The 25,711-nt window shown below is 49.5% G+C and overlaps 1 protein-coding gene across 3 annotated transcripts in view; it reads left to right on the forward strand.

Moving 5' to 3' along the window:
* The window catches only part of NOL6 (nucleolar protein 6), a 74,057-nt gene that overhangs the window by 16,574 nt on the left and 31,772 nt on the right, over positions 1 to 25,711 (forward strand). For all 3 annotated transcript variants that reach the window (XM_008166366.4, XM_065598672.1, XM_065598671.1), the window contains exons 15-21: positions 43 to 118; positions 11,165 to 11,305; positions 12,168 to 12,285; positions 12,518 to 12,672; positions 18,840 to 19,003; positions 20,826 to 20,978; positions 22,651 to 22,748. In XM_008166366.4, coding sequence (XP_008164588.2) covers positions 43 to 118; positions 11,165 to 11,305; positions 12,168 to 12,285; positions 12,518 to 12,672; positions 18,840 to 19,003; positions 20,826 to 20,978; positions 22,651 to 22,748 — 905 coding nt within the window. The remainder of the gene's footprint in view (positions 1 to 42; positions 119 to 11,164; positions 11,306 to 12,167; positions 12,286 to 12,517; positions 12,673 to 18,839; positions 19,004 to 20,825; positions 20,979 to 22,650; positions 22,749 to 25,711) is intronic.

Raw genomic sequence — 25,711 nt, forward strand, 5'->3', positions numbered from 1 at the left:
CACGCATCTCACAGCTCTTCGTGCTTTGGTTTGTCTTTGTAGCCATGCAGATATTCCTGAATCCTCCATCTGCTACTCAGGAGCCGTGCTGGAGTCTGTGATCAGAGCTGGGCGAGAGGTGAGGTCTTGTCTAAAATCCCAGGGTTGGCGCAGGAGGTTTCTCTCTGGGGTTTGTGGAAGGAGGCAGGGTGTGAGGGGTGTAGCTCTGGGGCCTAGGGACTCCTGGCTTGCTACTTGTGAGGTGCTGAGGTTAACAAAAGGACAGTGTCGGAGAAAAACAGAGTTCTCACTATTTGTTTAGGTATAGCAAGTCAGATGCTTTATTAACTCTCACAATTGCGCAGAGGGAGAGAGCTAAGCAGGTCTCTCAACAGGTAAACAATTACAGCAAGCATTTATACCTTTCATTACAAAAATAATGAGGGACAGCAGCATTTTTGTTTATACATAGGCCATCTTGATATCTCATTTCCTCAGTTGTTTTGACTCTTGCCAACATACAATTATTTTCTATTCCTTATCTACACAAGGTCTTCTACACTTTATCTATGCTGAGGTCATCATGACTTCTTACACAGTTCTTTCTCACCCGCCTCACACAATCCTCGCTTCTACAAATCTCGCGTTAACAGGGTTACAGTTAGCCTGACTCTTGCTAACAAACGTCATGCATTGCAGTTTCCTTCTGTCAGTTCTTTTCTCTGCTTCCACAACCCCCCCTTTTGTACTTCTAGTACAACAAACATTCTCAAATCTCTATTTGCATCAAGTCCTGGACTTCTGATTCTAAATCAGATGCTTCAACCTTAGGGGTTTTGATTGGATGCAATGACAATGCATGATTAGCATGAACATGAAAGGTATTACTATTATTACATCTTTTACAACAACAATAACATAATCCTAAGCTAACTAATAACAATACAAGCAATAACATTCCCATAGCAATACTATAATGGGGTTGTTGTACAGCCTTTGTCATAAAGCACAATACATCATATTTAGTACATAAGGTAGATACTCTATAAGCTGTCTGAAAGGCATACTTTTTAACTTGATACATATTTTGAAGCATGTGAATTTGCCCTTGTACTTCAGAGATTTTCTGAACTTCTGGTAACAGTGAAAGCAAATTTTGAAATCGATCAGGCACTAAACTAGTCCAATTAAAGGGTATCTGGAACCTAAGGACTACTTGCAAAATTCTATCTGCAGGCCAGTAAATAATATGATTACCTGCAGTGGTAATGAGATTAAAATGTATGTCTTGCAATGTGGTGGCTTTAACATACACACAGCTATCATTAGCTTAAAAAAATAAGTGTCCTGTCAGGGTAGTTCCTTGTCCCCTACCCTCCCAGCAAACGTAGTCATGAAGAGTAACAACTCCTCCTGGCTTCAGTTTACGGATACACTGAAGCTGTGGGGGTTGTAACAGCCAAAATGTCCATTGACTCCCTAACCCCATCCAAATGTCAGATGTAATCCCAGGAGCACTGACTAAAAATCGATTGGGCATACCAGGAGGTCTAATTTCCCAGATGTCTCGGTGAATTACCCAATCCCACATGCATCCTCCCCATGGACCCGGCAGGATTCGGTATGTGGGAGCCCACACCCCCTGAACCGGTCCATATGCTTGGAAGGAGCACTGAGAACGTCCACACTTCCACCCAGAAAGTTTCCAAGTATGTCTCCATGGCCACAGATCAGATGGTACTCCTGACGTGTCTGTAAGGGCAGTGGGCCAAGCCTGATGCTCTAGATCATTCCGAATGGCCATTAGCTGGTCATTCAGGAAATCCTGAATTTCTGAACATGCTAGATCCCACTGCAATGCCTTCCCAGCCTCAGTGATATTCAATATCATCTCTGTCAGCAACTTCTGGGTCATAGAACTAAGGGCGGAGATAACATGTAACTCACCAATTCCAGCCTGTACCTGGGTTAGCTGTGCCCCAATTTCTCATCATGTTCTTGGTTCTTAAAAATATTCCAAACTGCTGCTGCACTTTTGGCCCCATCCCATAGGGATCCGGTCAAGTCACTTTTCTTTCTAGAGGAAATAACTTAAACCCTCTGTTGTGCTAATCTAATGGCAGCCCCCTGTGAGCAATTATAAATTCTTGGGGTTCACTGGTAGTGATATCATATACTTTTATCTCCACTGATCCATTCAATTGTTCGCTTATATGGGATATCCTGAACCTTAAAAATATATTTTTTCAAACAATATTTAAATAAATCACTAAAGTGTGAAGGCCTTAGTCATTGGTTTTATCAAATATATGGCATTGTCTGTATTTGGATGTGTTACAGGGGTAATAGTGTAATGGAGGAGATGGCAGGGACAATGGCAACAAGGTGCCTTTGGTACTTATCATTTAAAATCCAATTAGGGAGGGCAATACATGCTGAAGGACTTATCCAAAACACAGGGCGCAGCCTGTAGAATAAACCCCAAAATCCAATCAATACCACGTTCCCAAGCATGGGTCCCACAAGTTTCTTCCTGCCAGTGTATAATTCTTTGTTTCTTCACCAGGGTCAGTTCTTAATGTCTCTTGTAGTCAGGAATCCCTGGACTTTGTGGTTTCAATTAAGCAAGTGTTCCTTCTTCTCCTTTCCTGAAACAGTGTGGTTTAGCATCATACAGGGGAGAGGTTACTAGCACATCACCCTGTAATGGTTTTGCTTCTTCTAGAAAAATCCAGAGGCACAGTAGGTCTGTCAGTGGACAAGGGAGAGGTTACTAGCACTTCACCTTGTCTTTTTTTTCTTTCTTTCTTTTTCCTGCTGTCCAGAAGACACAGCAGAGCTAGAAGGAGAAATAGGCTTATCATCAGTCGGAGAGTCCTCCCGAGGTGGAGGGGTCTTTTTACAGTGAGAAGCATGGGTCCAGGCAGGTAGTCCTTGGCACTTCACAGTGGTGGTGGTGGTGAACAGGACTTGGAAAGGGCCTTTCCAGTGTGGAGCCAAAGCAGTCTTTCGTTGATGGACTTTACGTAGACTCAGTCTCCTTGTTTCAATGAATGGCAGGGCTGCTAGGGTCTTTGGGTAGTACTTCTTTTATCTGTGAGAAAAGAAACCTAACACATTTCATTAATGCCTGGCAGTGTTTTGCAGATCTCATAGTTGCTTGGGCACATTCAGGCCCCCCTTTTCTTGGCTATCAGCCAAGTCTTAGCTGTGGGCAGTGTCCTTGGATGGTGCCAGCATCTTATCTTTGGACTGAGCTTGCTAGCTATTTTTCCTCAGTTAACTCATTCTGTTCTTTTTCCTTCTCCCCTTCTTGGCTTCTTTTAACCTACAAAGGAAACTTCCACTCTTCACTCATACACCTTTTCCCAACAATGAACACATACACATTGCCATTATACAGTACATTAGTCTTATTATTCAATGTATGCCATGTACACCCTTCCAGTAAAATAACTTTATTACAGAGCTTTGGAGCAACAAACCAGGACAAGCACACCCACTTTTGAGGAGTCCATTCGGTACAACCTCAGGTGTCCAATAGCTTTCCTCCCTCCCCAGCCCTCTGGCTAGAAATCTGAAGTAGCCAGAAGGATCCCATGGGCAATATGGGGAGTGGGTTAACCTTCCATGTCCTTGCTTCCAAAGACTGTTGGTATGCAAATTTTAACAACAATTTTTTCAATTAAAAAAAAATCTGGCCAATGAAGTTTCTTTTTCTTACTTAAGCAACTGTATTAGACTTTAGTATATCACATTTTCCTGATTTATCCAAACACTTTTTGTATTCCAAGTTGAATAAAAACAAGTATCTGCTTTTTGATTTAACCCTTCTATTTAATTTTGAACTAGACGGTCTTATGAAAATATTAAACCCAACAATTTTGGCCACAAGACAAACACCACAAGACAGGACAAAGAACACAAAAATAATTCCTATTGTACCAGTAAATGCATGGTACATTGAATGCTGTTCAGCTGGCATCCGTTTTCTCTGATGATCTGAAAGACAAAAGAACAGAGGTCTACCCCTTCTGGGTAGTCAGTCATTGCTTAAAATATTTCCTTTATATACACATACTCTTGTTGATTTTAGACAAAACAGAGGAATTATCCCATATTTCCTTGTATTTGTTTCATAGGCAGCCCAGGTTTCAGTGGCTTCTACCTTATTAGTTAGAAAATTGCATTAATACAGATGCTTTCTGGCTTGTTTCCAGATTCAAAGCTATCCACAGCTTAAAAATTCTTATGTAAAAAGGGACACAATTAACTTTCCCAGACTTTTGATTGCCTTTTACTTCTAACTCCTGCTTTCAAACACCCAGTGATCTGAAAAGAGAAAACACAACCTATATTGGTAGGTTTGCATTTCTTTTACCTCTGCTACAATATACACTGCACATGTTCTGGGGAAAATGTACATCCTATCCACAATTCAATTTCCACAACACTAGCCACATCAATTGCTACACAAGGTATAACTGTTTCTTTTGTGCTTACAAAATCTCCATGCACCCCTAGTAAAGTGACAGCTCGACCACACAGAGCCAGGGGCACTGTCCTTCTCTCTCTTTTTACCAGATCTTTTATCTGCTATTTTGTTACCCAAAAACAAATTCAAATCTTTATTCTTTCCTGAACACCGGGTAAAGGCCATTTACTTAACATATAATTCAAAGGGCTATCCTTAGAGGGTTTTACCAGAGACCCACCCATCTGCCTTCTGATACTCTAACAGAGAATTACACAGAGAACAGAGGGAATTATGGCCTAATAGGATCCTATTACAGGAATTTCTACTAATACTGACCGCTACAGGGGACGGGACAGAAGGATCCCAATTCAACCTCAGAGCTTCATTGCACGCGATGGCTTCCACTCTGAGGAATTACGAATGAGAGGCTCAGTTCCATCCACACACCTAACACCTAAATGTATAAGACAGAAATTCATTAACCGGAGTCGCCAGTAACTGTCACCAAAATATCGGGTCCACCTAGCTGAGAGCCAATAACAGCCAGACAGGGATAAGGAAGAGTTGCTTTATTCAGCAGAAGAAAGGAGAGCCTTGCACCTTGGTACAAAGACTCTGTCTTACACACATTTTACCATTTCAATTATTATCCTGGGGATTTGAAATCCCCATGCTTATAATTACTTACTCCTTTCCTTCCACTATGCCCTCAAAGTTTCCAACCTGTTCTCCAATCTCTCTATCTATTGCCTGCCCGCTTGGGCCCGATCCTGCTTTTCTCGCTGAACCGTCCCTTCCATGGGCACCAGCTTTTTCACTACCAATTTAGATAGGAGGGTGGGCTTCTCAACTAGCCTTCCTGGTCTCTTCTCTTAAACATTCTTACTCACAAGGCTACCCGAGTCCTCCCTCGTGAGGCTTGCCACTTGGGCAAAACGCATGACCCATTGGCATTTAACTATTCAATTTTCTCTTGTGGCAAACACACTGCTCTTACAGCATATGCAAACACAAATGGTTAAATTCTGACAAGTCCCTGAAGGACCGGTACTTGCTTAGCCAGTGCTTCCTTTTCTGCCTGGAAGTCCTGTCTCAAGGCTTGCAACTTGCCCTGGGCGTAGGTTTGAGCTGCTGCCTGGTTCATGATCTATGCTCTTAATTGCTCAATTCTAGTTATCAAGTAAACAACTCTTCCCTTTTCTCCAACTTCTCTATTGCCCAGTCCTGCTACGACTGGGGTAGATCCACCTGACACCCTTCCCGGTCAGCCGGGGTGGAAAGAGGAATGCTAAATCCCTCTCCGGTTCTCAGACTTACTGCGGCTGAGAGTAGGCACACTTTCATACTCACACACGTACGTCCAGACTGGCCACGTCTGTGTATAACGTTCAGAGAAGGTGCTGTGCAATCTCCAACTTGCTTCCTCTCTTGGGAGGGCAGTTCTTTTACACCCTGAGGTCTCCTGGGGCGTCTTTTCAGTGATTCCAGTCCAGGCCGGCTGCCTGTGGTTTCTTCAGCTTCCCCAAACCACGCCGGCTCCAGGGTCGCAAAGGCAGACTGTTGGATCTCACTGGACAGTTAAGCTCTGCAAATGTAATCTCAGCACTGTAACTTGTATTGCCTTTGGTTTGACTATGTCTATATTTTTTCACAGTCAGCTGGGGCCGAAAGCAGTTTTTCTTTGTACTTAGCCTGGTCTGCATTGATTCTTGACCTTGAACGCAGATTAACTTTCTCTTTATCTCTGGACCAAGCTGAATTTCAAATTAACCCGTTCCTTTCCTCAATAGACAAATTGCTCCCATTGTGTGTCAGAGGCTTTTTTTTGTGATTAAAAGCTCCTCTGAGATGTATGATCTTATCTAGATTGAAGGTACCTTCTAGTGGGCATTGTTTAGATGAATTTTCACGCGTGTAATGATTTCAATTTTCTAAATACCTGCAGGTTTTAGTACCATAATGTACATACATGAAATAAGCTGGGGTACCCTTAGGGGGTGAGAGGGAAGACTTAGACTGTCCCCCACCCATTTTTCCAATCACACACTCAAAGGGGAAGGATGCCCTGTCCGCGCTAGCGGTTCATAAACTAAGGACTCTCCCTACAGGGTATTCACACAGGAGTGACTAACGAGGATAGCCATGACCCCCTACACCTCCCTTCAGCAAAGAGCGTCGGCTAATCTCAGAGAGAAAGCGCCGCTTACTCTGTTGCATCCAGTGAGATGGTCAGACTGTCAGTGGCTCACACGGAGAGGAAAAGGGGAGGGAAGATGGGTGCACACACTCCTAGACCCAGGTAGCCTCCTCGCCGGACGATGCCAGGCCGAGTCAACCTACATGGGTCGGATCTCCTAAAAGATCCTCTAGTTACCGGGCTTGCGTTAGAGTAGTTCTGGTCACGAGCCAAAAGACTTCGCAGAGTACTCTGGGCGTCTTCCGGTAACACTCAATTCACACTGTGTACACACACACACACACACACACACACCAAGGCCTTCTACCAGGTACTACTCCTGAGTACCTCCAGGTACTATTCCCAAGTACCACGATGCATCACTTGAGGCGGTAAAAACCCCTCTTGAGGTGGTAACAACCCCTCAACACAGGTGCAAACCCTATGCACCTAGCATATGCTTACAGGGGGCGGCAAACAATTCCCCTATTACGCCGCTCAGCATCTGACCTTGCTGCACAGTCAATAAGTTCGGATGGCGTGAGCCCAACGGGGGCAGACGGCCCCACGGACAGTCCTCCTCCGACACCCCAATAGAGATTTCAAAAGGTCTCCTACCTCTATTGTGGCGCCATGGGGTTCAAAGGGGAACGATCCGTAGCAGCTGCCGGTGCCTCTGCGGGCGTTGCCATCCCGGACGAGCCCCCAAATTGTCGGAGAAAAACAGAGTTCTCACTATTTGTTTAGGTATAGCAAGTCAGATGCTTTATTAACTCTCACAATTGCGCAGAGGGAGAGAGCTAAGCAGGTCTCTCAACAGGTAAACAATTACAGCAAGCATTTATACCTTTCATTACAAAAATAATGAGGGACAGCAGCATTTTTGTTTATACATAGGCCATCTTGATATCTCATTTCCTCAGTTGTTTTGACTCTTGCCAACATACAATTATTTTCTATTCCTTATCTACACAAGGTCTTCTACACTTTATCTATGCTGAGGTCATCATGACTTCTTACACAGTTCTTTCTCACCCGCCTCACACAATCCTCGCTTCTACAAATCTCGCGTTAACAGGGTTACAGTTAGCCTGACTCTTGCTAACAAACGTCATGCATTGCAGTTTCCTTCTGTCAGTTCTTTTCTCTGCTTCCACAACAGGAAATGTACCTGTCTGAACACTCAGTGAGGCCCTGAGCCGGTGCAGCAAATTCACTGGCTCTGTGGCTGACTTATAATCCTTTCCTGCAGTTCCTCTGCTATTCCAGCCCTGAGGCTCCCCACGCAAACACCGCCTCCTGTCGCCCTCGATCCTGACCCAGAACCTTCCGGCTTTTCCAGCCGTGGGGCTCCCTGTCACCTCTTCCCCTTTCCTCTGTTCTCTCCAGGTCTGCGATTAGCTTGCCTTGCTCTGGTTCCTGTGACCTCCTTTCCTTCCCCTCCACACCCTCCAGGATTCTGCTGCTAACGTCCTCTCCAGCTGTTCAGTCCCCTCTCTCCCATCCTCCAACCTCCTGCTGGCTCCCTGTCTGTGCCCCCATCCAAGCCAAGTGCCTCATCTTCACCTTTAAGGAGCTATGTAATCTCACCATGTCCCTGCTCCTTGTGCACCTCCCAGTCTCCCTATCTCTCCTCATCATGGGAGTCCTTGGGAGATGTAGCCCGGCTGCGGAGCCCAGCCCCTAGAGGAGAACGGGCACATGAGGAAACCAAACTACAACTCCCATGAGGCACCAAACTCTCTTGATGTAGGATATCTAAATAGAAATATTTCAGGTTTTAGACAGAATAACTTGATTTTGGGGTGTTTGATTTTTGTTATCAGAATTTGAAATTTTCCACAGAAAGCAGACGCTTTTTGTGAAAAAACATCTTTTAATCAAAAATCAAATTTTCTGTTGAAAAACAGTTTAGATGGAAAACTTTCACCCAGCCCTACTGCTTGCCTTAAAAGCTATAAAAGCACCGTTGGAAGCGGTCCTGCCATGACTCTGGGGGATGGATTTGATGGGACCCATCTCTAACTTCCATAATCCAAAGCAGATTTGCACAGAACTGTTTGTTTTATCGCTAAGGCTAAGATTATGTCATGGAGATGACAGATTCTGTGATTTCCAGAGACCTCCATGACATTTTCTGCTTCAGCCCTGGGGTGGTGGAGCTGGAGCTGTCAGCCGGTGGAGGCCCCCACACCTCACAGTCGCGATGGGTGGCGGAGGCCCCCGGGGCTCCATTTTGTCCTGGTTATTTTCAGTAAAAGTCAGGGACAGGTCACGGGCTTCCGTGAATTTTTGTTTATTGCCCGTGACCTGTCCCTGACTTTTTTACTAAAAATAACCAGGACAAAATCTTAGCCTTACTCCTTGCCCGTGAGCTCATAATGCTGCCCAGGTCCTGCTGTGGCTTGTTCTGTGGCTTCCCTTAGATGCTGCCCATGGCCCACAGTCTTCTGTGAGAAAACGTCTCCAGGTGGCTTTGGCGCTTTTCAGCGTAAGGAGCCGTAGCGCTGAGAGGGATCCGTGTTGCCCTTTCCATCCTCCTTGGGGGCGGCTCTCTGAGCGCTGCTAATGTTTCCTCCGACCTAAGCTGTGTCCTGTGCGGGAAGGAGGCTTTTACAGTGTCCCACTTGGGATGGGAAACCACCGTAAAGTGGGTCAGTTTTGTCACCCGATAAACCGGACAGCGTATTCCTCTGCCTCGTCCAAAGACAACTTGGATCAGCGTTGGAAAGAAACCCAATCCACACCCTGAGCCAAGCCTCCAGACCTGTTCTGTGGCCTGATCTTTATGTCCCCCCTCTCTGGCAGGGAGCAGTTGGGATGGCAGGCTAGCGCCAGGATTGAGAATAGCTCTCGCACGCTGGGGCCTGGATTCGAGGAGCTGCAAGGGTTGTGCACAGACGCTCCAGTAACTTTCATCTACGAGTGCTGCCTCTGGGAGCTGAGCAGGAAGGAATCCAAAATGGGGCCTGGAAGCAAGGGCAGGGCGGGGAGGGTCTTGAGGTGCAGGGTTTCCTAGCCAGTAAGGCCAGAAGGTACAGTGATAATCATCTGCTCTGACCTGCTGCTTAACCCAGGCCAGTGATTCCCGTTTAGCGTGGCCTTCAAGCCTGTTGCACTGCCTGGGATAAGAGCCCCTCAGCACAGCCGTGGCTGGCCTGGGTCGGCTGACTCAGGCTTTGCCTACAGAGCTAAAAATTGCCATTTAGACATTTGGGCTTGGACTGCGAAGGGGGTGGGTCTCAGAGCCCGGGCTCCAGCCTGAGCCCGAAAGTCGACACGGCAATTTTTAGCTCGCTAGCCCAGCGCCATCTAACCCGGGCTCTGAGATTTGGTGCCGCAAGCGTTTTGTTACAGTGTAGACATATCCTCCGAGGCTATGGCTCTGTATTGCCTATTTGCATGTCCCCTGCTAGCCAGGCCAGGGGACTTTGGGAAGATTGGGCAATGAGAGGGAGACAGCGGAGAGAGGGTGATCAAACCGTCCTGCTACCCTTTGTTGGGGCAGCCTTTTAAAGACTTTAATCGGCAATTACCAACTGGTCCTGCAGAGGGCACTGCTGCTCTCCCATAAAAATCAGGCATCCTATAGCTGTCGATCTGCACGGTCCCTCTGAGCTGCGTCCTTGAAATCTGGTCCTGTTGTTTTGTTTGGTCCAGGCCCTCTCCTGAGGGCGATGGACGGAAATCCCTCTCTCCTCTATGCTGACTATGTGCCCATCACTGGGCTGTCTAGGCACCCTCGACATTTCCTCTCCCTCCTCGGTGTTACACTCTGCAGATGCCTGTCTCGTTAGTCGTTGCTTTGCCAAGCCGTGCAGGCTGGGCTCTTGTCCGTCCCACCTGTCAGCCCCCTCGTCGGATGTTGCTCTTCCCTGAGCAGCGCCCCCTTAGTGACTGTCTCGAGTGGTGTGGTACCCGGAATGGAACGCAACGGCCGAGCTGTGCAGCGGGAGGGACTGGTGCCTCCCTTCTCCATGATTCAGTGCCTCTCCCTGGCAGCTTTGCCCTTATTTGCACCTATGTTGCATTGCCCTGGACAGTGTGTGTGTGTGTGTGTGTGTGTGTGTGTGTGTGTGCGCGCCTTGCTACTTCCTCAGCTTCTCCCTTAGCGTGTACAGTATAATTCTTTGTGCTTCCTTTAGTGCCTTTTATAGGGATGTCTTCCCCTGCCACTGAAAAAAGCCACTTCTGGGGTGGGACATGGCAACTGTTGAACAGCCCACAGCAGCGCTGCGCTTGGCTCCTTGTACTCCTCTCCCTCCCTGTGGTGGCAGAGAGCAGCTGCCGGTATGCAGACTGCTCCCGCTGTCCCTGGTGGTGGTGTCCTGGTGATTGCACTTGGCAGGATGCAGAAGTTGGTGGGGGAACGGGTCAGTTGGCAGAGCTGCGCAGTGGGAGAAGCTGCAGGAGGGTTGAGGATGCCAGCCTGGTGGAGGGCAGGGGTCCCTGGTTGGTTCCGTTGCACCTGCACTTACAAAGGGGTGGCGGGGGACTGAGCACCGCCATCTGACCGTCTGGGGTGTTCTCAGCCCGCAGGGACTGGGGAGGAGGCCATGGTCAGCATCGTCCGTTCCTACGACGACTTGAGCCGCAAGCTCTGGAACCTGGAGGGGCTGCCGCTGATGGTGACGGCCGTGCAGGGGACCCACCCGGCCCTCAGATACACCGACGTGAGTCTAACGTGGGGGGCGATGGGAATGACTGTGCCCCCTTCACCCCCAGCAGGCTCAGCATGGGGGGGCTGGGTAACATCCTACCCATGGTGAGGAGCTACGTGTGATGGAGACAGGAGCTGGTAGTGGAAGGCTGGGGGCAGGGAATGGCTGCTGTGAGGTACTGGAAGGGGCTTGAGGCTGCGGCTGTCGCTTCAGACCCAGCCTGGGCGGAGGAGCCAGCCTTGCTAGGGAGCAGCACTTGGTCCCCTTCTCCCTTCCAGGGGCTGAGCCCCCGGCCTTCACAGCACTCCCCAGTCCCTGCCCCAGGGAGCGGAAGAGCTGGTTCAGGAGGCCAACCTGGGTCTTGCATGTGGCCATAGGGAGCACTAGGCCCCAAGCCAGCCCTGGGCGGCTGGAGTTTGGATGGTGGCACCGCAGGGGTGGGCGATCCAGCACCTTGGGAGCTCTGGGAATGGTGCCCTGACTGTACCGTGATAGGGAATTGTCTCCTCCTGGTTCTGTTATTTGTACTGCAGTAATTCTCCTAGGCCCCGGTCGGGGAGAAGGCTCCACTGCGTTGGGCGCTGTACGTACGCTCGCTCACAAGCATCCTAGGAGCTGCCACGGAGGAACAGACCCAGTGGCTTTTCTCCTGTGCAGCTTCCCCAGCCGATGACCCACCTGTTCCCTGGAGCACGAGGCTTGACCGGTGCGGTGCTGGTGTCATGCACACGGCTGCTTGCGTGGCCGTGCTCTTGCTGGCTGCGATGGTCGGCACGAGTATGGCACCGTGTTTGGGAGGGACGTGCTGCCTCGCTGGGTGCACCCCGCTTTCTCCAATATCACCCCATTAAACTCCAGTCTGGCTGTGTCCTAGGTCTTCCCTCCAACCCCCATGAAACCGGATTATTCGTACCACATGAGGATCAAGGATAAGGAGTCGCTGCTTCCATTGGCTCAGAAGCCCTGCCCGGCGTATATAGCCCCAATGAAAGGTAGGCTAGCAAGGAGGGGAAACTGAGGCACGGGGGGGGGTTGAGGGGAATAACTTGCCCAAGGTTACGTGTGAAGTCCTGCGTCTGTGCTGGAGCTGGGAACCAAACCCAGGAGTCCTGGCTCCCAGTGCCTTGCTCTAGCCACTAAGCCGCCCAGCCCTCTGCATTGTGACCTGGTCTTTCACTGCTGCCCCGGGCTCACCATGTTCCTGTGGCTGCTTTAATCCCTCAGTTGTGTGCCACATGGAAGGGAGTGGCCAGTGGCCGCAGGACAAAGAAGCCATCAAACGTGTCAAAGCCGCTTTCCACCTCCGCCTGGCCGAGCTCCTCAACCAGCAGCACCAACTCCTCTGCCGGCCTGCAGCCACTCACACAGACGTGTACAAGGTACAGACAAGGGAATCTGGGGCGGGGGCAGGCAGGGATCCTTCTCTGAGGGGCTGGTCTCAGGAGTCAAGGATCTTTTGTGCCTGGCTTCCTGTGAGGGAGCCAAAGGGACTGTGGGGTGTGTACAGCGGCTGACACTGCCAGCCACAGAGCTGGGATTCTGGCTGGCGGGTCGCAGGCACCACCAGGCATGAGGCTGGCGTGCAGCTCCTTTTCTTGGAAGGCTGGTCCCTTTGTGTGTTCCACTGTGGGTACGCATGTGCCCGGAGCTGAAGAACGTTGAAAGCAGCGTCTGTTGGTTCGCACATGTGCCCTGACTCACCTTGTGCCTCTGACCAAGGAGATAAAGGGCGGGGTGGACCGACTGCCTCCCCAGTTCCTTCTCGTTGCCGCATGGTCCTGGTCATAACGTCCAGTATCTGAAACTTCAGCTTTATTCCTTTATCGGTGAGCACAGAGTGAGATAGCTGTAAGTAGCTTTTAGAGGTTTGAGTTTTAAAGTTTTATCTGATCATTTTTAGTGTTTTTTAGTTACTCTCTCCAGGCTTGGGGAGCTCTCCTTCCACTCACCCCACCCCCATTCCCTGTTTCTGGTAGTAGGCTATACGCAGGACTCTGGGCTGATCAGACCAGGCTGGGGCAGCCCCCCATACATAGACCTGACTCAGCAAGGGGTGCCTTCTGCCATGAGTTCTGAATCAGGAGCGAAGGACTCTACCCCTGAAGATCTCTTGTTGGGGTCTTCTCAGGAGAGCAGGGAGCATTCTCATAAGCATGAGACTAAGTCTTCCTCCAAATCCACTTTGAAGAAGGCAGTCTGATTCAGCCCTGGCTAAACTGAGCAAGTGTCTAAGCCCAGCCCAAGAAAACGTTGTATGTCCTAAGTCTCAGCAGCATGACAAGAAAGCTCACAAGTCTAGGGCTCCCATCCGGCACCAGATGGTGATCCGGCAGCACTGGTACCTTGCAAACACAAGCCACCAACGGAAGACAGATCCCTGAGAGCATCGGTTACCTGTGGTACCATCCTTGTCTTCCATGGCAGTGGCACAGACGGTCTCTACTGCGACTCCGGTGGTTCGGGCAGATGGGAGCCCTCTTGCTACAGGAAGAGCCAAGACCTACCCTCTTCCAGAGAACAAATTCTTTCTCCCAGGCCAAGTCTCCCCTCCTTTGGGTCCCTCCCTCTCGAGAGAGGTTACGATTCCCCCAGGAGACCTGACCTTTGGGAGGAGTTGGTCTCCCATTCCATCCCATAGTCTTGGGGCTATGACTTCCCTCCTGTGGCGCTGTTGGTACCGCTGTTGGACCCAGAATCAGCTTTCTTCTCATCAGGAGATTCTGAATCGCCCAATGAACTGTCAGTCCCTCCTCCAAGACGCACCTTCCTGGTCACAAGGCCTGGACCAGTTCGGGACCAAACCTCCACCTCATCACCTGCTTGGAACTGTTGGTACCCCATGCCATGGGAACCTCCGCAACTCTCATTCAATCCATCCTATTGGTTATACTGGGGGCTATGGGACCAGTACCATTCTGCAGTGCTGGTCTGGTCTGCTAGGGAGTCTCCTCTTCCCTCCCCTTTGAGAGGGCAACCGGAACTGCCGCCGGCCCAGCTGAGGAGTATGTGCCTGATCTGGTGGCTCCATGGGAACTGATGAGATGGCCGTCAATGTCTCCATCTCCAGATGAGGTGGTGACTCCAGTGTCTCCAACCCCCATTTGATGACTATCAGCACTTCCAAGAGCTTCTTCGCAGAATTGCTGGGGAGCTGCAGATTCCTCTTAAGGTATTGAGGATCCTGAACCTCAAGTTCTTGGATGTCCTCCAGTCCTCTGGCTCCAGTCGAATAGCATTCCCCGTTAGCTGGAGCCAGCTAGAGCAGTCTGGCAAGAGGACAGAGAAATGGTACTGTGTTCCAGCCAAAGCGGCGAGATTTCTGTTCTCTCATCCTGCCCCGAACTCTCTTTTAGTGGTCCAGGAGCGATCCAGGGAACAACACCTACGATCTCCCCTGACTGATGCGGAGGGCAAGCGTCTTGACTTATTGGGAAGGAAGGTCTTTTCTTCTTCTAGCCTCCAGTTCAGAACAGCCGACTACCAAGCGCTAATGGCTAAGTACAACTTCCTGAACTACTCAAAAATCGTGGACTTTGCTGACAGGCTTCCGCAGCAGGACAGAGCTAGTTGGCAGGCCCTCATAGAAGAAGGCAAACTTGTTGCCAGGACTGGTCTCCAATCAGTGGTAGATGCAGCTGATACATCTCCCAGGGAGTCATGGCTCCATGCTTTGAGGCTTCCCAGGGAGGTCTAGAACACTGTAGAGGATGTACTGTTTGAGACTCATCTGTTTAATCAGGAGACGCACGAGTCCATACACACTTGAAAGGACTCCAGGGCCGCACTCCACTCCTTGGGAGTATATATATACCTGCCCCAAAGAGAGAATTCCACTGGCAACCATACAAACCTAGACCGATGGTTCAACAGTTCTATCACCAGCGACCTTTTGACCCAACCCGTAAGAAGCAGGGGTTCAAAAGTCCTGCTTGGCTGCAGGTTCCTCATCCCAATCCAAGCCCTTGGCTACGCGCTGTTTTTTGATGGGGGCTGCAAACTACTTAAGTCCTACCCTTCCTGACCCCCTATGCACGCTTTGGAGGTCGTTGTCTAGCTCTCTTTTTTTCAGTACCTGGAGTGTAATAACAATGGACAAGTGCGTGCGAATGTCATCCATTCTGGCTATATGATGGAGTGTATGTCCCTACCTCCTCCAAAGCCCCCGTCCCCACCTCCACCCGTGCGAGAATGTTCTCAAATGAGAAGTGGAGTCCCTCTTACAGTGCGGAGTGATAGAGTGAGTTCTTCAGTACCAAGGGAGGGGTTTTTGCTCGATGTATTTCCTAGGCAGTTGGAGACCCATTCTCGACCTGCCGTCTCAACCACTTTAGTGTCAAACTCAAGTTTTGCACGGTCACAGTGTCATCCTTAATTCCATCCTTAGAAAAGGACATGTGGTTTACTGCCCTTGACATGAAGGATGCCTATTTTCACATGGACATCAACCCCACTCACAGACGCTTTCTCAGACTCGTGGTGGGCTCTGACCACTTTCAATACAGAGTATTCCCTTTCGGCATTGCTACCACCTCCACGGTTTTTTACCGAGGTGTTTTCTATAGTAGCAGCCAGTATCAGACACCATGGTGTCACTGTTTTCCTCTACCTCGATGATTGGCTCCTTGTCACCAGGTCATGCCAAGAGGTTTTCGCATCCATTTGACAATCCTGCAACTCTTTTCCTCTTTGGGGGTCAGCGTAAATGCCAAAAAAAAAATCTGTCCTCACCCCAAGCGGACTTTAGACTTCATTGGGGCATCCTTAAATTCAGTCACAGCAAGGGCTTTCCTGCTGAGGGATAGGTTTCAGGCTATGACCAATCTTCTTGATCAGGTCATAAGCAGCCCCCGAGTACCTGTCAAGATTTTTCTCTCTCCTAGGTCACATGGCTTCATGCGATTATGTCATGCCATTTTCAAGATGCCATCTCTGTTGCCTACAAGTGTGGCTTCAAACAGTATACTTGCCAAACCGGCAGTCCGTGAACACCAGAGTGACTGTTCCTGTCCAAGTGATACCATCCCTGTCATGGTGGAAGAATCCCCGCTGGGTATGTGTTGATGTTCCCTTCTTCGCCTCCACTCTGGACAGAAGGATGATTACCAGTACACCCCTGTTGGGTTGGGGAGCCCAGAAGGACAACTGTTTTAGCGCTGGTGTGACAGATTTTCGTTATCAATCTGCCTGGGCCACAGTTGATCAGGCTGGGGCCACAGGATCTTTTTGGGGAGGAGATGACGAGGCACACCAAGTGTCTAAATGTTAAAGCTTTACTGATTAAAATAATAAAATCACAGCAGAGAGTGCTGGGAATGCTCCCACATCTCTCAGGGGAAGAAAGAAAGCATTAATGCCCCAGTCCCTAACCTACTTTCATATTCTCACACACACATACGACCTAGACTGGCCAAGTCTGGGTGTAACGTCAGAAGAAGGGAGGTGGAGGTGGATGGGGAGTGCTGTCCTGGGCCCAAGCCGTCCAAGGATCCGCTGTGCTCTCCGAGTTGCTTCGGCTCTCAGGAGGGTTTTAAGTCCTGGGCTCCTTGGGGGGGGGGGGTTCATTCAGGGAACTCTGCTCCTGGCGCTCTTTGTGACAGTCCAAACTGGCTTTCTGTGGTCTCTTCAACTTCCCCCAAAACACACCGGTTTCAGGGCCATGAGACGGTTCTGTTTGTTCCTGGCTGGCCTTCGCCGTCTCGCTCCTTTTCCCGGACCCTGTATTTTGTTCAACAACTTTCCTTTCTCACGGTTGGACTTCTCCCTTTCTGTCTTGGCAGGTAGCAGCTGGCCTTGGGCTGGAGTCAGCTTCTTATCTTCGGACTGAGCTTGCTAGTTGCAGCGTTGAGTTAACCCGTTCTCTGCTTTCTTCCCCCTGTCCCCCCCATCGGCCTCTCGTAAACTTGCAAAGGAATCTTCCACTCTCCATTCACACACCTTTAACCCTCCCCGAAATGCTTTGTGATGCTTGCAACAGCGTTAGCAATATACAGTGCTGATCTACCTTCCCAGGGGACTCCCTAGGGGGAGAGGGCCATTGGGTTGTGACATTGGGCACCTGGACATCTAGAGAGTCCAGGGTGCACGTCAACGTTCTGGAGTTGCGGGCCATTCGAAAGGCTTGCAAAGCTTTTCTCCCGCTCATTCAAGGTCACTGTGCCATTGTGGTGATGGACAACATCACAACAGTCCTTCATATGAACCAATGGGGAGGAGCGAGATCCATTCCCCTGCGCACAGAAGCGGTCAGTCTGTGGAGCAGGTGCATTGGCAGTCTGCCTCCCAGGAAACCAGAATGTGCCAGTGGATTCTCTCAGCAGACATTGTGCCGTTGATGGTGAGTGGGACCTACACGACTCTGGTGAACAATATTTTGACTCTGTGTGGGAACACCACCAGGGACCTGTTCATCTCTGTCATGAACCATTAGCTTCTTGCGCCTTGTCTCTCCTATCCATGAAGGTTGCATTCCTGGTTGCCATCACCTCAGCCAGGAGGGTTGGTGAGCTTGGGGCATTGTATTCCATAAGGACAAGGTTTCATTACATTTACACCCTGAATTCACCCCCCAAAGCAGTTTGCGTGTCACCTGAATCAGTCAGTTCGCTTACTTGTGTTCTTCCCAAAACCTCTCACGCCCTCAGAAGAAAGGAGGTTCCAATCCCTTGATGTTCAGCGAGCCTGAGCCTTTTACTCGCAGAGAACAAAACCAATCAGAAACTCTCCTAGACTGTTTGTCAGCATAGTGGGAAGGGTCAGGCTATCTCCTCTTAAAGAATCTCCAAATGGATCTCAGCAGAGCAAAATACAGCCCACTGGCTGTCTAGTCTTCCCCCCGCCTCATGGGGGAAGAGCTCATTCCACAAGAGTGCAAGCAATGGCCATGGCATTGCTTCAGTAAGCGCCTTTACTTGATATCCGCAAGGCGGGTAGCTCGAGCGGCTTTCACACCTTTGTGAGATGCTACGTCTTGGTAGCGGATTCCTCCGTTTGGTGCATCTTCTGGAATGGTAGTCCTTGATTTGGCTCTGCTATCCACGACCTCACACTCTCCTCCTTTTGGGGTCCTGCTTGTCCGTCACCCACAGTGGAATACACAGAGGGACCAGCACTCAAAAAAGGAAAGAAAGTTATTTTACCTTGTAATAACTGGAGGTTTTTCAAGATACGTGGTCCCTCTCTGTGTTCCACTACCCACCCTCCTTCCCCTCTGCTTCGGATCTTCTGTGATTCGTGGTGGAGAAGGAACTGGAGAGGTGGTCGCCCCGCCTTTTATCTCCTTGGTCGGAGGCACCAGGTGAGCCAGGGTGCGTATGCAGATCAGTAGTCGCTGCTTTCAGTATTCTCCAGCTCCAGGCACATGGAGCGCGTGCGTACCCACAGTGGATAACGGAGAGGGATGACATATCTCCAAGAACCTCCAGATACTATAAGTAACTTTTCTGCATCCTTGCCTTGGGGATACAAGTTCAAGGCATAGCCTGTGTATGTTGCTCTGGGCTCCTGCCCCCACCCGCTGTGGCTCACTCTCCTGCCCTCCCTCTCTCAGGATGGCTATGTTTTCCGCCTCCAAGTGGCCTACCACAGGGAGCCCCAGATCCTGAAGGAGGTGGTCACTCCAGAGGGGATGCTGAAGTACCGGGACACAGAGGAGTCTCAGCAGCTGGAACTGGAGACGCTCCACCTGCCCTACCTGACCAGCTCTCTGCACGGGTAAGGAAGAGGGTATGCCCTGCAGGGAGAGAGGAGAGCATTATGGGTAGGTGTGACTGTTGGTGCCTGGAGGGGCCACACTGAGATTGCTTAATCAGGGCAAACTGCAAAGAATGGGACAGACGATCCCCAAAACTAGTGGTGGTTATAATTCGGATCACCAAGCCAGCAACAAAACAGCTTCTACAATACACCTCTACCCCGATATAACGTGACCTAATATAACACGAATTTGGATATAATGGGGTAAAGCAGTGCTCCGGGGGGGGGCTGCGCGCTCCAGCGGATCAAAGCAAGTTCGATATAACGTGGTTTCACCTATAACGCGGTAGGATTTTTTGGCTCCCGAGGACAGCGTATATTGGGGTAGAGGTGTACCTTCCTGGCTACCCAGAAGTCAAAACCACAACTCCCTTAAAGCAACCCAGCCTTGGGCTCCCACCCAGACAGCCAAGTCAAATATGATGAGGATTATGAAAAATCTTGTTCATCCTATAAAAAGTCCTACCAATCCCAAGCGATCGGACACAATACCCACCAGGTCAATGAATATCTCAGATCTTACCCAAATACGCGCTTACAGCCAATTCTTATTAACGAAACTAAGGTTTATTTTGAGAGAGAGAGAGTGTGAGTATTGTGGTTAAAAGATCATTGTACATACAGATATGAATAAAGTTCTTAGGTCAGTTTCATAGTAGAGATGGTGAGCTGCTGATTTGCAAAAACTTCTTTCCAGAATTAGTTCGTCAGGTTATAGTCCGAATAGGCAGCCCATATAAAGAGTTTGTTCAAATTCTTCCATGGGAAATAGCAGGGCAATCCAGACGGGAGCTGGAGGCTTCTGTCTCGTGACACAAGTTTCCCCTGACCAAGCTTAAGCAGATCTGAGATACAGGATCAGGGCCCTAGAGTTCTTTTATAGATCTCTGGCAGGTTATCAATAGCCTCTTGACAGCAGGTATTCCTTGGGTGAAGCATTGCAGCTTTGAGGTAAAACCTTCTATTTCCTATGTATGCACAGGTACTTAGTTGCATTCATCAGCATAAGATAATTATCCATTAAGCAGTTCATAGATAGTTTGTCTATATTTCTCTTTGAAGTTTATAGTAATGGTATTATTACACTCAAGTTCCATCTTGGTGTTAATCCCTTCTCATCTCTGAATCAATAGATATAGTAACAGACAGGAACCATCTGGTCACATGGTTAACCTCTAATAAGATATAAGTAAACACATACGAATACCTTTTAATAGTTACCTCTAATTCTCTAACAGTGTAGGTTTGCTCTAGGCTATCGGACATGGCTACGTGAGCTATTTATATGGAATAGCCCTAATTACCATTTACATACGTTTCTAATATGGCTTTAAAGGTTGCATTTGGGTCATTTAGCCTGCTAGTTGCGTCACCCTTTCTGGCTCAGTGTCACAGTAGGGAACTGGTCCTCCAGCGCTCTACGTCTATAAGGAACGGGCAAAGCACTGGGGGGGGGGAGGAGAGGGAGAGAGGAGTGCATTGTGGGTAGGGAACTGATTGGCAGCTTTCTGCTAGATCTGAGAGACCTTCCCCTCCAGTTATGGTGACTGGTGGGTCTGGGCAGTCGCTCAGTAGCAAAGTAATAGCCGTTGTAGCAGCAAGGCTATGGAGTGAATGAGACTGACCCATTCCCCCTTCCCTCTCCACAAAACCCCAGCAAATCCAGTGCTTGCAGCAAATGATCCATCCGTTCACAGCTCTGCAATCAGAGGCCATTGGGGTGGCTTGGGTGACTGGGATAATGAGGTCATGTTGTTGCTTCTCTTCCTTCTCCCTGCAGGCTCCAGCAGCAACACCCCGCCTTCAGCGGCGCCTCCCGGCTAGCCAAGCGCTGGGTCCGCGCCCAGCTGCTGAGTGACAGTCTCTCGGATGAGTGCGTGGATCTGCTGGCGGCATCTCTGTTCCTGCACCCAGCACCTTTCACCCCGCCGAGGTGAGAACCGGGGAGCCCTGGCCTCACTGCTTTTTATGTTGGATTAACTCCCTCCTGTTTTCTCGGGGTGCTTTGGGTGAGGGAACCGAGGGCAGGGCTGGGAGAGGAGGGGGGCGGGGCTGGGAGTCTGCCTGGGCAGCTGGGAGAGGAGGGGGGCGGGGCTGGGAGTCTGCCCCAGCACACTCACTGCGATTTTAGTGGCTTATTAATGAAGTGCAGGTGGGGACCAGTTCAGTCCTGAGAAGCTGCATGGGTGACTGGTCCTGAGCCACCCTGGGCGATGAGTAGGGACCTACCAAATTCACGGTCCATTCTGGTCAACTTCAGGGCCAGAGGGTTTTCAAATTTGGTCAATTTCACGATTTCGGGAGCCACTGGAGGAGGAAGCCCTGAGTTTGCGGAGCTGGGCGGGGACAGAAGTGGAGACCCCAGCCCCTGGCTGCAGCAGTGGGCGGAAGCCCCGAGCCTGGGCTGCCCTGAACCCGGGCTACCCTGGCAGGGGGCGGAAGCCCCGAGCCTGGGTTGCCCGGCTATAGCTGCCAGGAGGGGAAGCCTGGGGAGGAATCCCCGAGCTTGGTACCACCGCAGGAGCCAAGGCTGGGGGGGGATGGAAGCCCAGAGCCCAGCTTCCAGGCTGCTGCAGCTCAGAAATGAGGGTGTATCAGCAGACAGGGGCCTGGCTGCAGAAGGGCTGTGGGAGAAAGGGGGATGTGTGCCCCAGGTCGGGGATGGGAGGCTCTGGAGATGCAGTCACACCAAGGGGCTATGGGAATAAACATCTGTGCAGTTCCCCTGGTACGAATCATTCCTCTGGGGTTTAACCATCCTCAGTTAGGGTCACACTCGCGCTTTCCCGCATCTGAATGTGAGGCTGGGACAGTGTGAACCCCAGTTACTCCCATCTGCTGTTCCTGTCCTGCTTCTAGACGGGCATGGGTGTCAGGACTCCTGGGTTTATGATGTTGATGAGATGGTTTCCATACATACGTTGGGAGCTTCATGCTGGCAGCGGAAGCCTGGCTTGTTAGCCGGGGAAACTTGGCATGTTTAAAACTAGGTGGAACAAAACACTAGTAAATGTACCATAGAGACCAATCCTGCACTGGCCCTGGGCAGGTGGACTCGACAGGACCCAGCAGGGTCCGATTTCTCCCCATAAGTTGTGCTGTTTATAATGCCACACACTGCTAGGGAGTCTTTTGTCTGAGGCTCTCAAAGCACTTCACAAGCATTAATTAAGCCTGTCCATTGCCTTGTGCTGGCATGTATAGTCCCCCGTTTTATGGGGAAGGAAACAGGCACAGAGGTGAAGCGACTTGCCCACTAAGAGAGGGGCACTCACTCCAGCCCCCCCCACTGTAACCACTAGACAAAACTGCCTCTCTGTGGAAGAGGCAGACACAGGAGATGGAGAGGACCGAGGAGAACGTTTTGCCCCATCCCCGGTTTCAGTCACAGGAATGTGACCGGGGGAGAGGCTCCCACCTGACTTCAATGAATGGTCCCTCCTCAGTGGGCCAGAGAGGCCAAAATGCCCATGGTCCCTGGCCGTGAGGAGGTTCCTCCCTCGCTTCCCTAGCTGGGGTTCTGCAGTGCCTGGCTCGGAGCTCCTTTGTGTGCAGGTGGTGCATTCTCTCTCACCCCGTTACAGTGGTTTCTATCTTGCCCGCAGCTCCCCTCAGGTGGGCTTCCTTCGCTTCCTTCACCTGCTCACGGCCTTCGACTGGAAGAACAGCCCCCTCATTGTTAACCTGAACGCCGACCTCAAAGGTGAGTCGATGGGGCCCCGCGCAGCCCACGGCGCCGTGCAGCACGTCCTCTGGCTGCCCTTCGCTCAGGTGTGGCCGCGAGGAGATGGGTGACGCCAGTGGATCCTGGCCTGCCTTGTTCTCAGCGAGAGCCCTGCAGATGGTGCTGCTAATCGGTGGCGCTGTGTGGGGACTGGGTGGCTCGGGGTTGGTAATGGGGTATACGGAACCTTCCACCACAAGTTGTGGGGCTCACTGTGACTCAAGTGGCCTGAGTCTGTTGTGGCTGGTGGGCAGGCTCTGTGGAATAAGATTGATGGGCATCGCTTCCTTGTGGACAGGTTAGAGAAAAATCACTGTCCCTGTTGGCCCTAATAGCACTGTGGCTGCCAGGGAGACTTCTCCATTGGGGGAGATCTCCATGGCAGGAGACAGATGCATTGACTAGGCCATGTGAGGAAAGCCTTTGTACCGTCCTGTTTACCTCAGTTAAACCCTCTTGGACAATCCCTGTGTGTATGCTCAGGAAGAGGGGAAAGGCCAGGGACTCGGCCTATTCAGAGGCTGGTTGGGTTGCCATTTTGGGGGTGAGAGCAGCTACCTTGCTAGGAACCAAATCGAGACCACTTGCCCTCGTTTCACTGCAGCCACTCAGCAGCTGTTGGGAGAAGCTGCTTTTCAGCTGCTGCTGACCTGGGCCGGTTTGGAGGCAGAAGCTGAAAGCCTCCGTATCCTGTGACCAGTCACCAAAGCTCCCTCTGGCTGGGAACGCCTTCCTCGTTGGAGTGGTTAGCTGGGAACCCAAGCAGCAGATTATCTGGGACTCAAAGCGCCTGGGATGTGGGCTGGTTTCTTGTTCTGTTTTTTCCTTGTAGGTTTTAATGTCTTAATCCCCCAGGTGTTTGGGGGTGGGGGAAGGTAGGTTCTTTGTGTTTTATTGCTTAGATCTCTTGGTGTAGCGGTCTCTGATTTCCAAGGAGTTTACCTCATTTCCTCCTGGACATAGTTTGCCTCCAGGCAATACCCGCGCTCTAGTCTATTCATTGTGAGACATGTTTGCTAGCACCGCTACCAGGGAATCTGTGTGGACATGATAATATAGGACATTGAACTGGGACTTGGGAGACCTGGATTCAATTCGTGGCTTTGCCATTGGCCTGCTGGGTGACTTTGGGTTGGTCATCACCACTCCCTGTGCCTCAGTTTTCCCATCTGTAAAATGGGGATGAGGATACTGACCTCCTTTGAGATCTGTGGATGGAAAGTGCTATATAGGAGCTAGGTGTTGGTATTATTTTTAGGGCTGTTTGATTAATCGCGATTCAATTTTTTGAGTTAATTGTGATGAAAAAAATTAATCGCAGTTTTAATCATAGTGTTAAACAATAGAATACCAATTGACATTTATTAAATTTTTTTGGATGATTTTCTACATTTTCAAATATATTGATTTCAATTACAACACAGAATTCAAACTAGACAGTGCTCACTTCACATTATTTTTTATTACAAGTATTTGCACTGTAAAAATGGCAAACAAAAGAAATAGTATTTGTCAATTCACCTTATACAGGTACTGTAGTGCAATGTCTTTATGGTGAAAGTGCAACTTACAAATTTTTTTTGTTTGTTTTGTTTTGTTACATAACTGCACTCAAAACCAAAACAGTGTAAAACTTTAGAGCCTACAAGTCCACTCAGTTCTACTTCTTGTTCAGCCAATCGCTAAGACAAACAAGTGTGTTTACATTTACGGGAGATAATAAGAAGCGGGCAGCATTTACAGTGTCACTTGAAAATGAGAACAGGCATTCGCACGGCACTTTTGTAGCTGGCATTGCAAGATATTTACGTGCCAGATGCGCTAAAGATTCATATGTCTCTTCATGCTTCGGCCACCATTCCAGAGGACGCGCTTCCATGCTGATGATGCTCGTTTAAAAAAAAAAAATGCATTAATTAAATTTTGTGACTGAACTCCTTGGGGGGAGAATTGTATGTCTCCTACTCTGGTTTACCTGCATTCTGCCATATATTTCATGTTATAGCAGTCTCGGATGATGACCCAGCAGATGTTGTTCGTTTTATGAAGACTTTCACTGCAGATCTGACAAAATGCAAAGAAGGTACCAATGTGAGATTCCTAAAGGTAGCTACAGCACTCGACCCAAGGTTTAAGAATCTGAAGTGCCTTCCAAAATCTGAGAGGGACGAGCTGTGGTGCATGCTTTCAGAAGTCTTAAAAGAGCAACACTCCAATGTGGAAACTACAGAATCCAAACCACCAAAAAAGAAAATCAACCTTCTGCTGGTGGTATCTGACTCAGATGATGAAAATGAACATGTGTCGGTTTGCACTGCTTTGGATGGTTATTGAGCGGAACCCGTTATCAGCATCAACGCATGTCCTCTGGAACGGTGGTTGAAGCATGAAGGGACATATGAATCTTGAGTGCATCTGGCACATAAAATGTCTTGCGATGCCGGCTACAACAGTGCCATGTGAATGCCTGTTCTCACTTTCAGGTGATATTGTAAACAAGAAGCAGGCAGCATTATCTCCTGCAAATGTAAACAAACTTGTTTGTCTGAGCAATTGGCTGAACAAGAAGTAGGATTGAGGGGACTTGTAGTGTCTAAAGTTTTACCTTGTTTTATTTTTGAATGCAGGTTTTTTTTGTACTTAATTCTATATGTGTAAGTTCAACTTTCATGATAAGAGATTGCACTACAGTACTTGTATTAGTGCTGATATTGGAAGTGATCATGACTTTGTGATGCTAAACTTTTGGCTGTGGCTAAGGAAAATCGTCAGGCCAGAGTTCACCAGAATCAAGTTTGACTCAGAAAGACTTAGACCGAAGCATTGCAGAGTCATTCCAAGCAATGATCAGTGGAAAATTTGCTCCGCTGCTTGCTCTAGAGGAAGACGTAGAAACGATGACCAACAATTTCAACGCTGTAATGAATGAGGCAGCAATGGAC

This window comes from Chrysemys picta, chromosome 6 (assembly GCF_011386835.1).
Source record: "Chrysemys picta bellii isolate R12L10 chromosome 6, ASM1138683v2, whole genome shotgun sequence".
Classification (NCBI taxonomy): domain Eukaryota; kingdom Metazoa; phylum Chordata; order Testudines; family Emydidae; genus Chrysemys; species Chrysemys picta.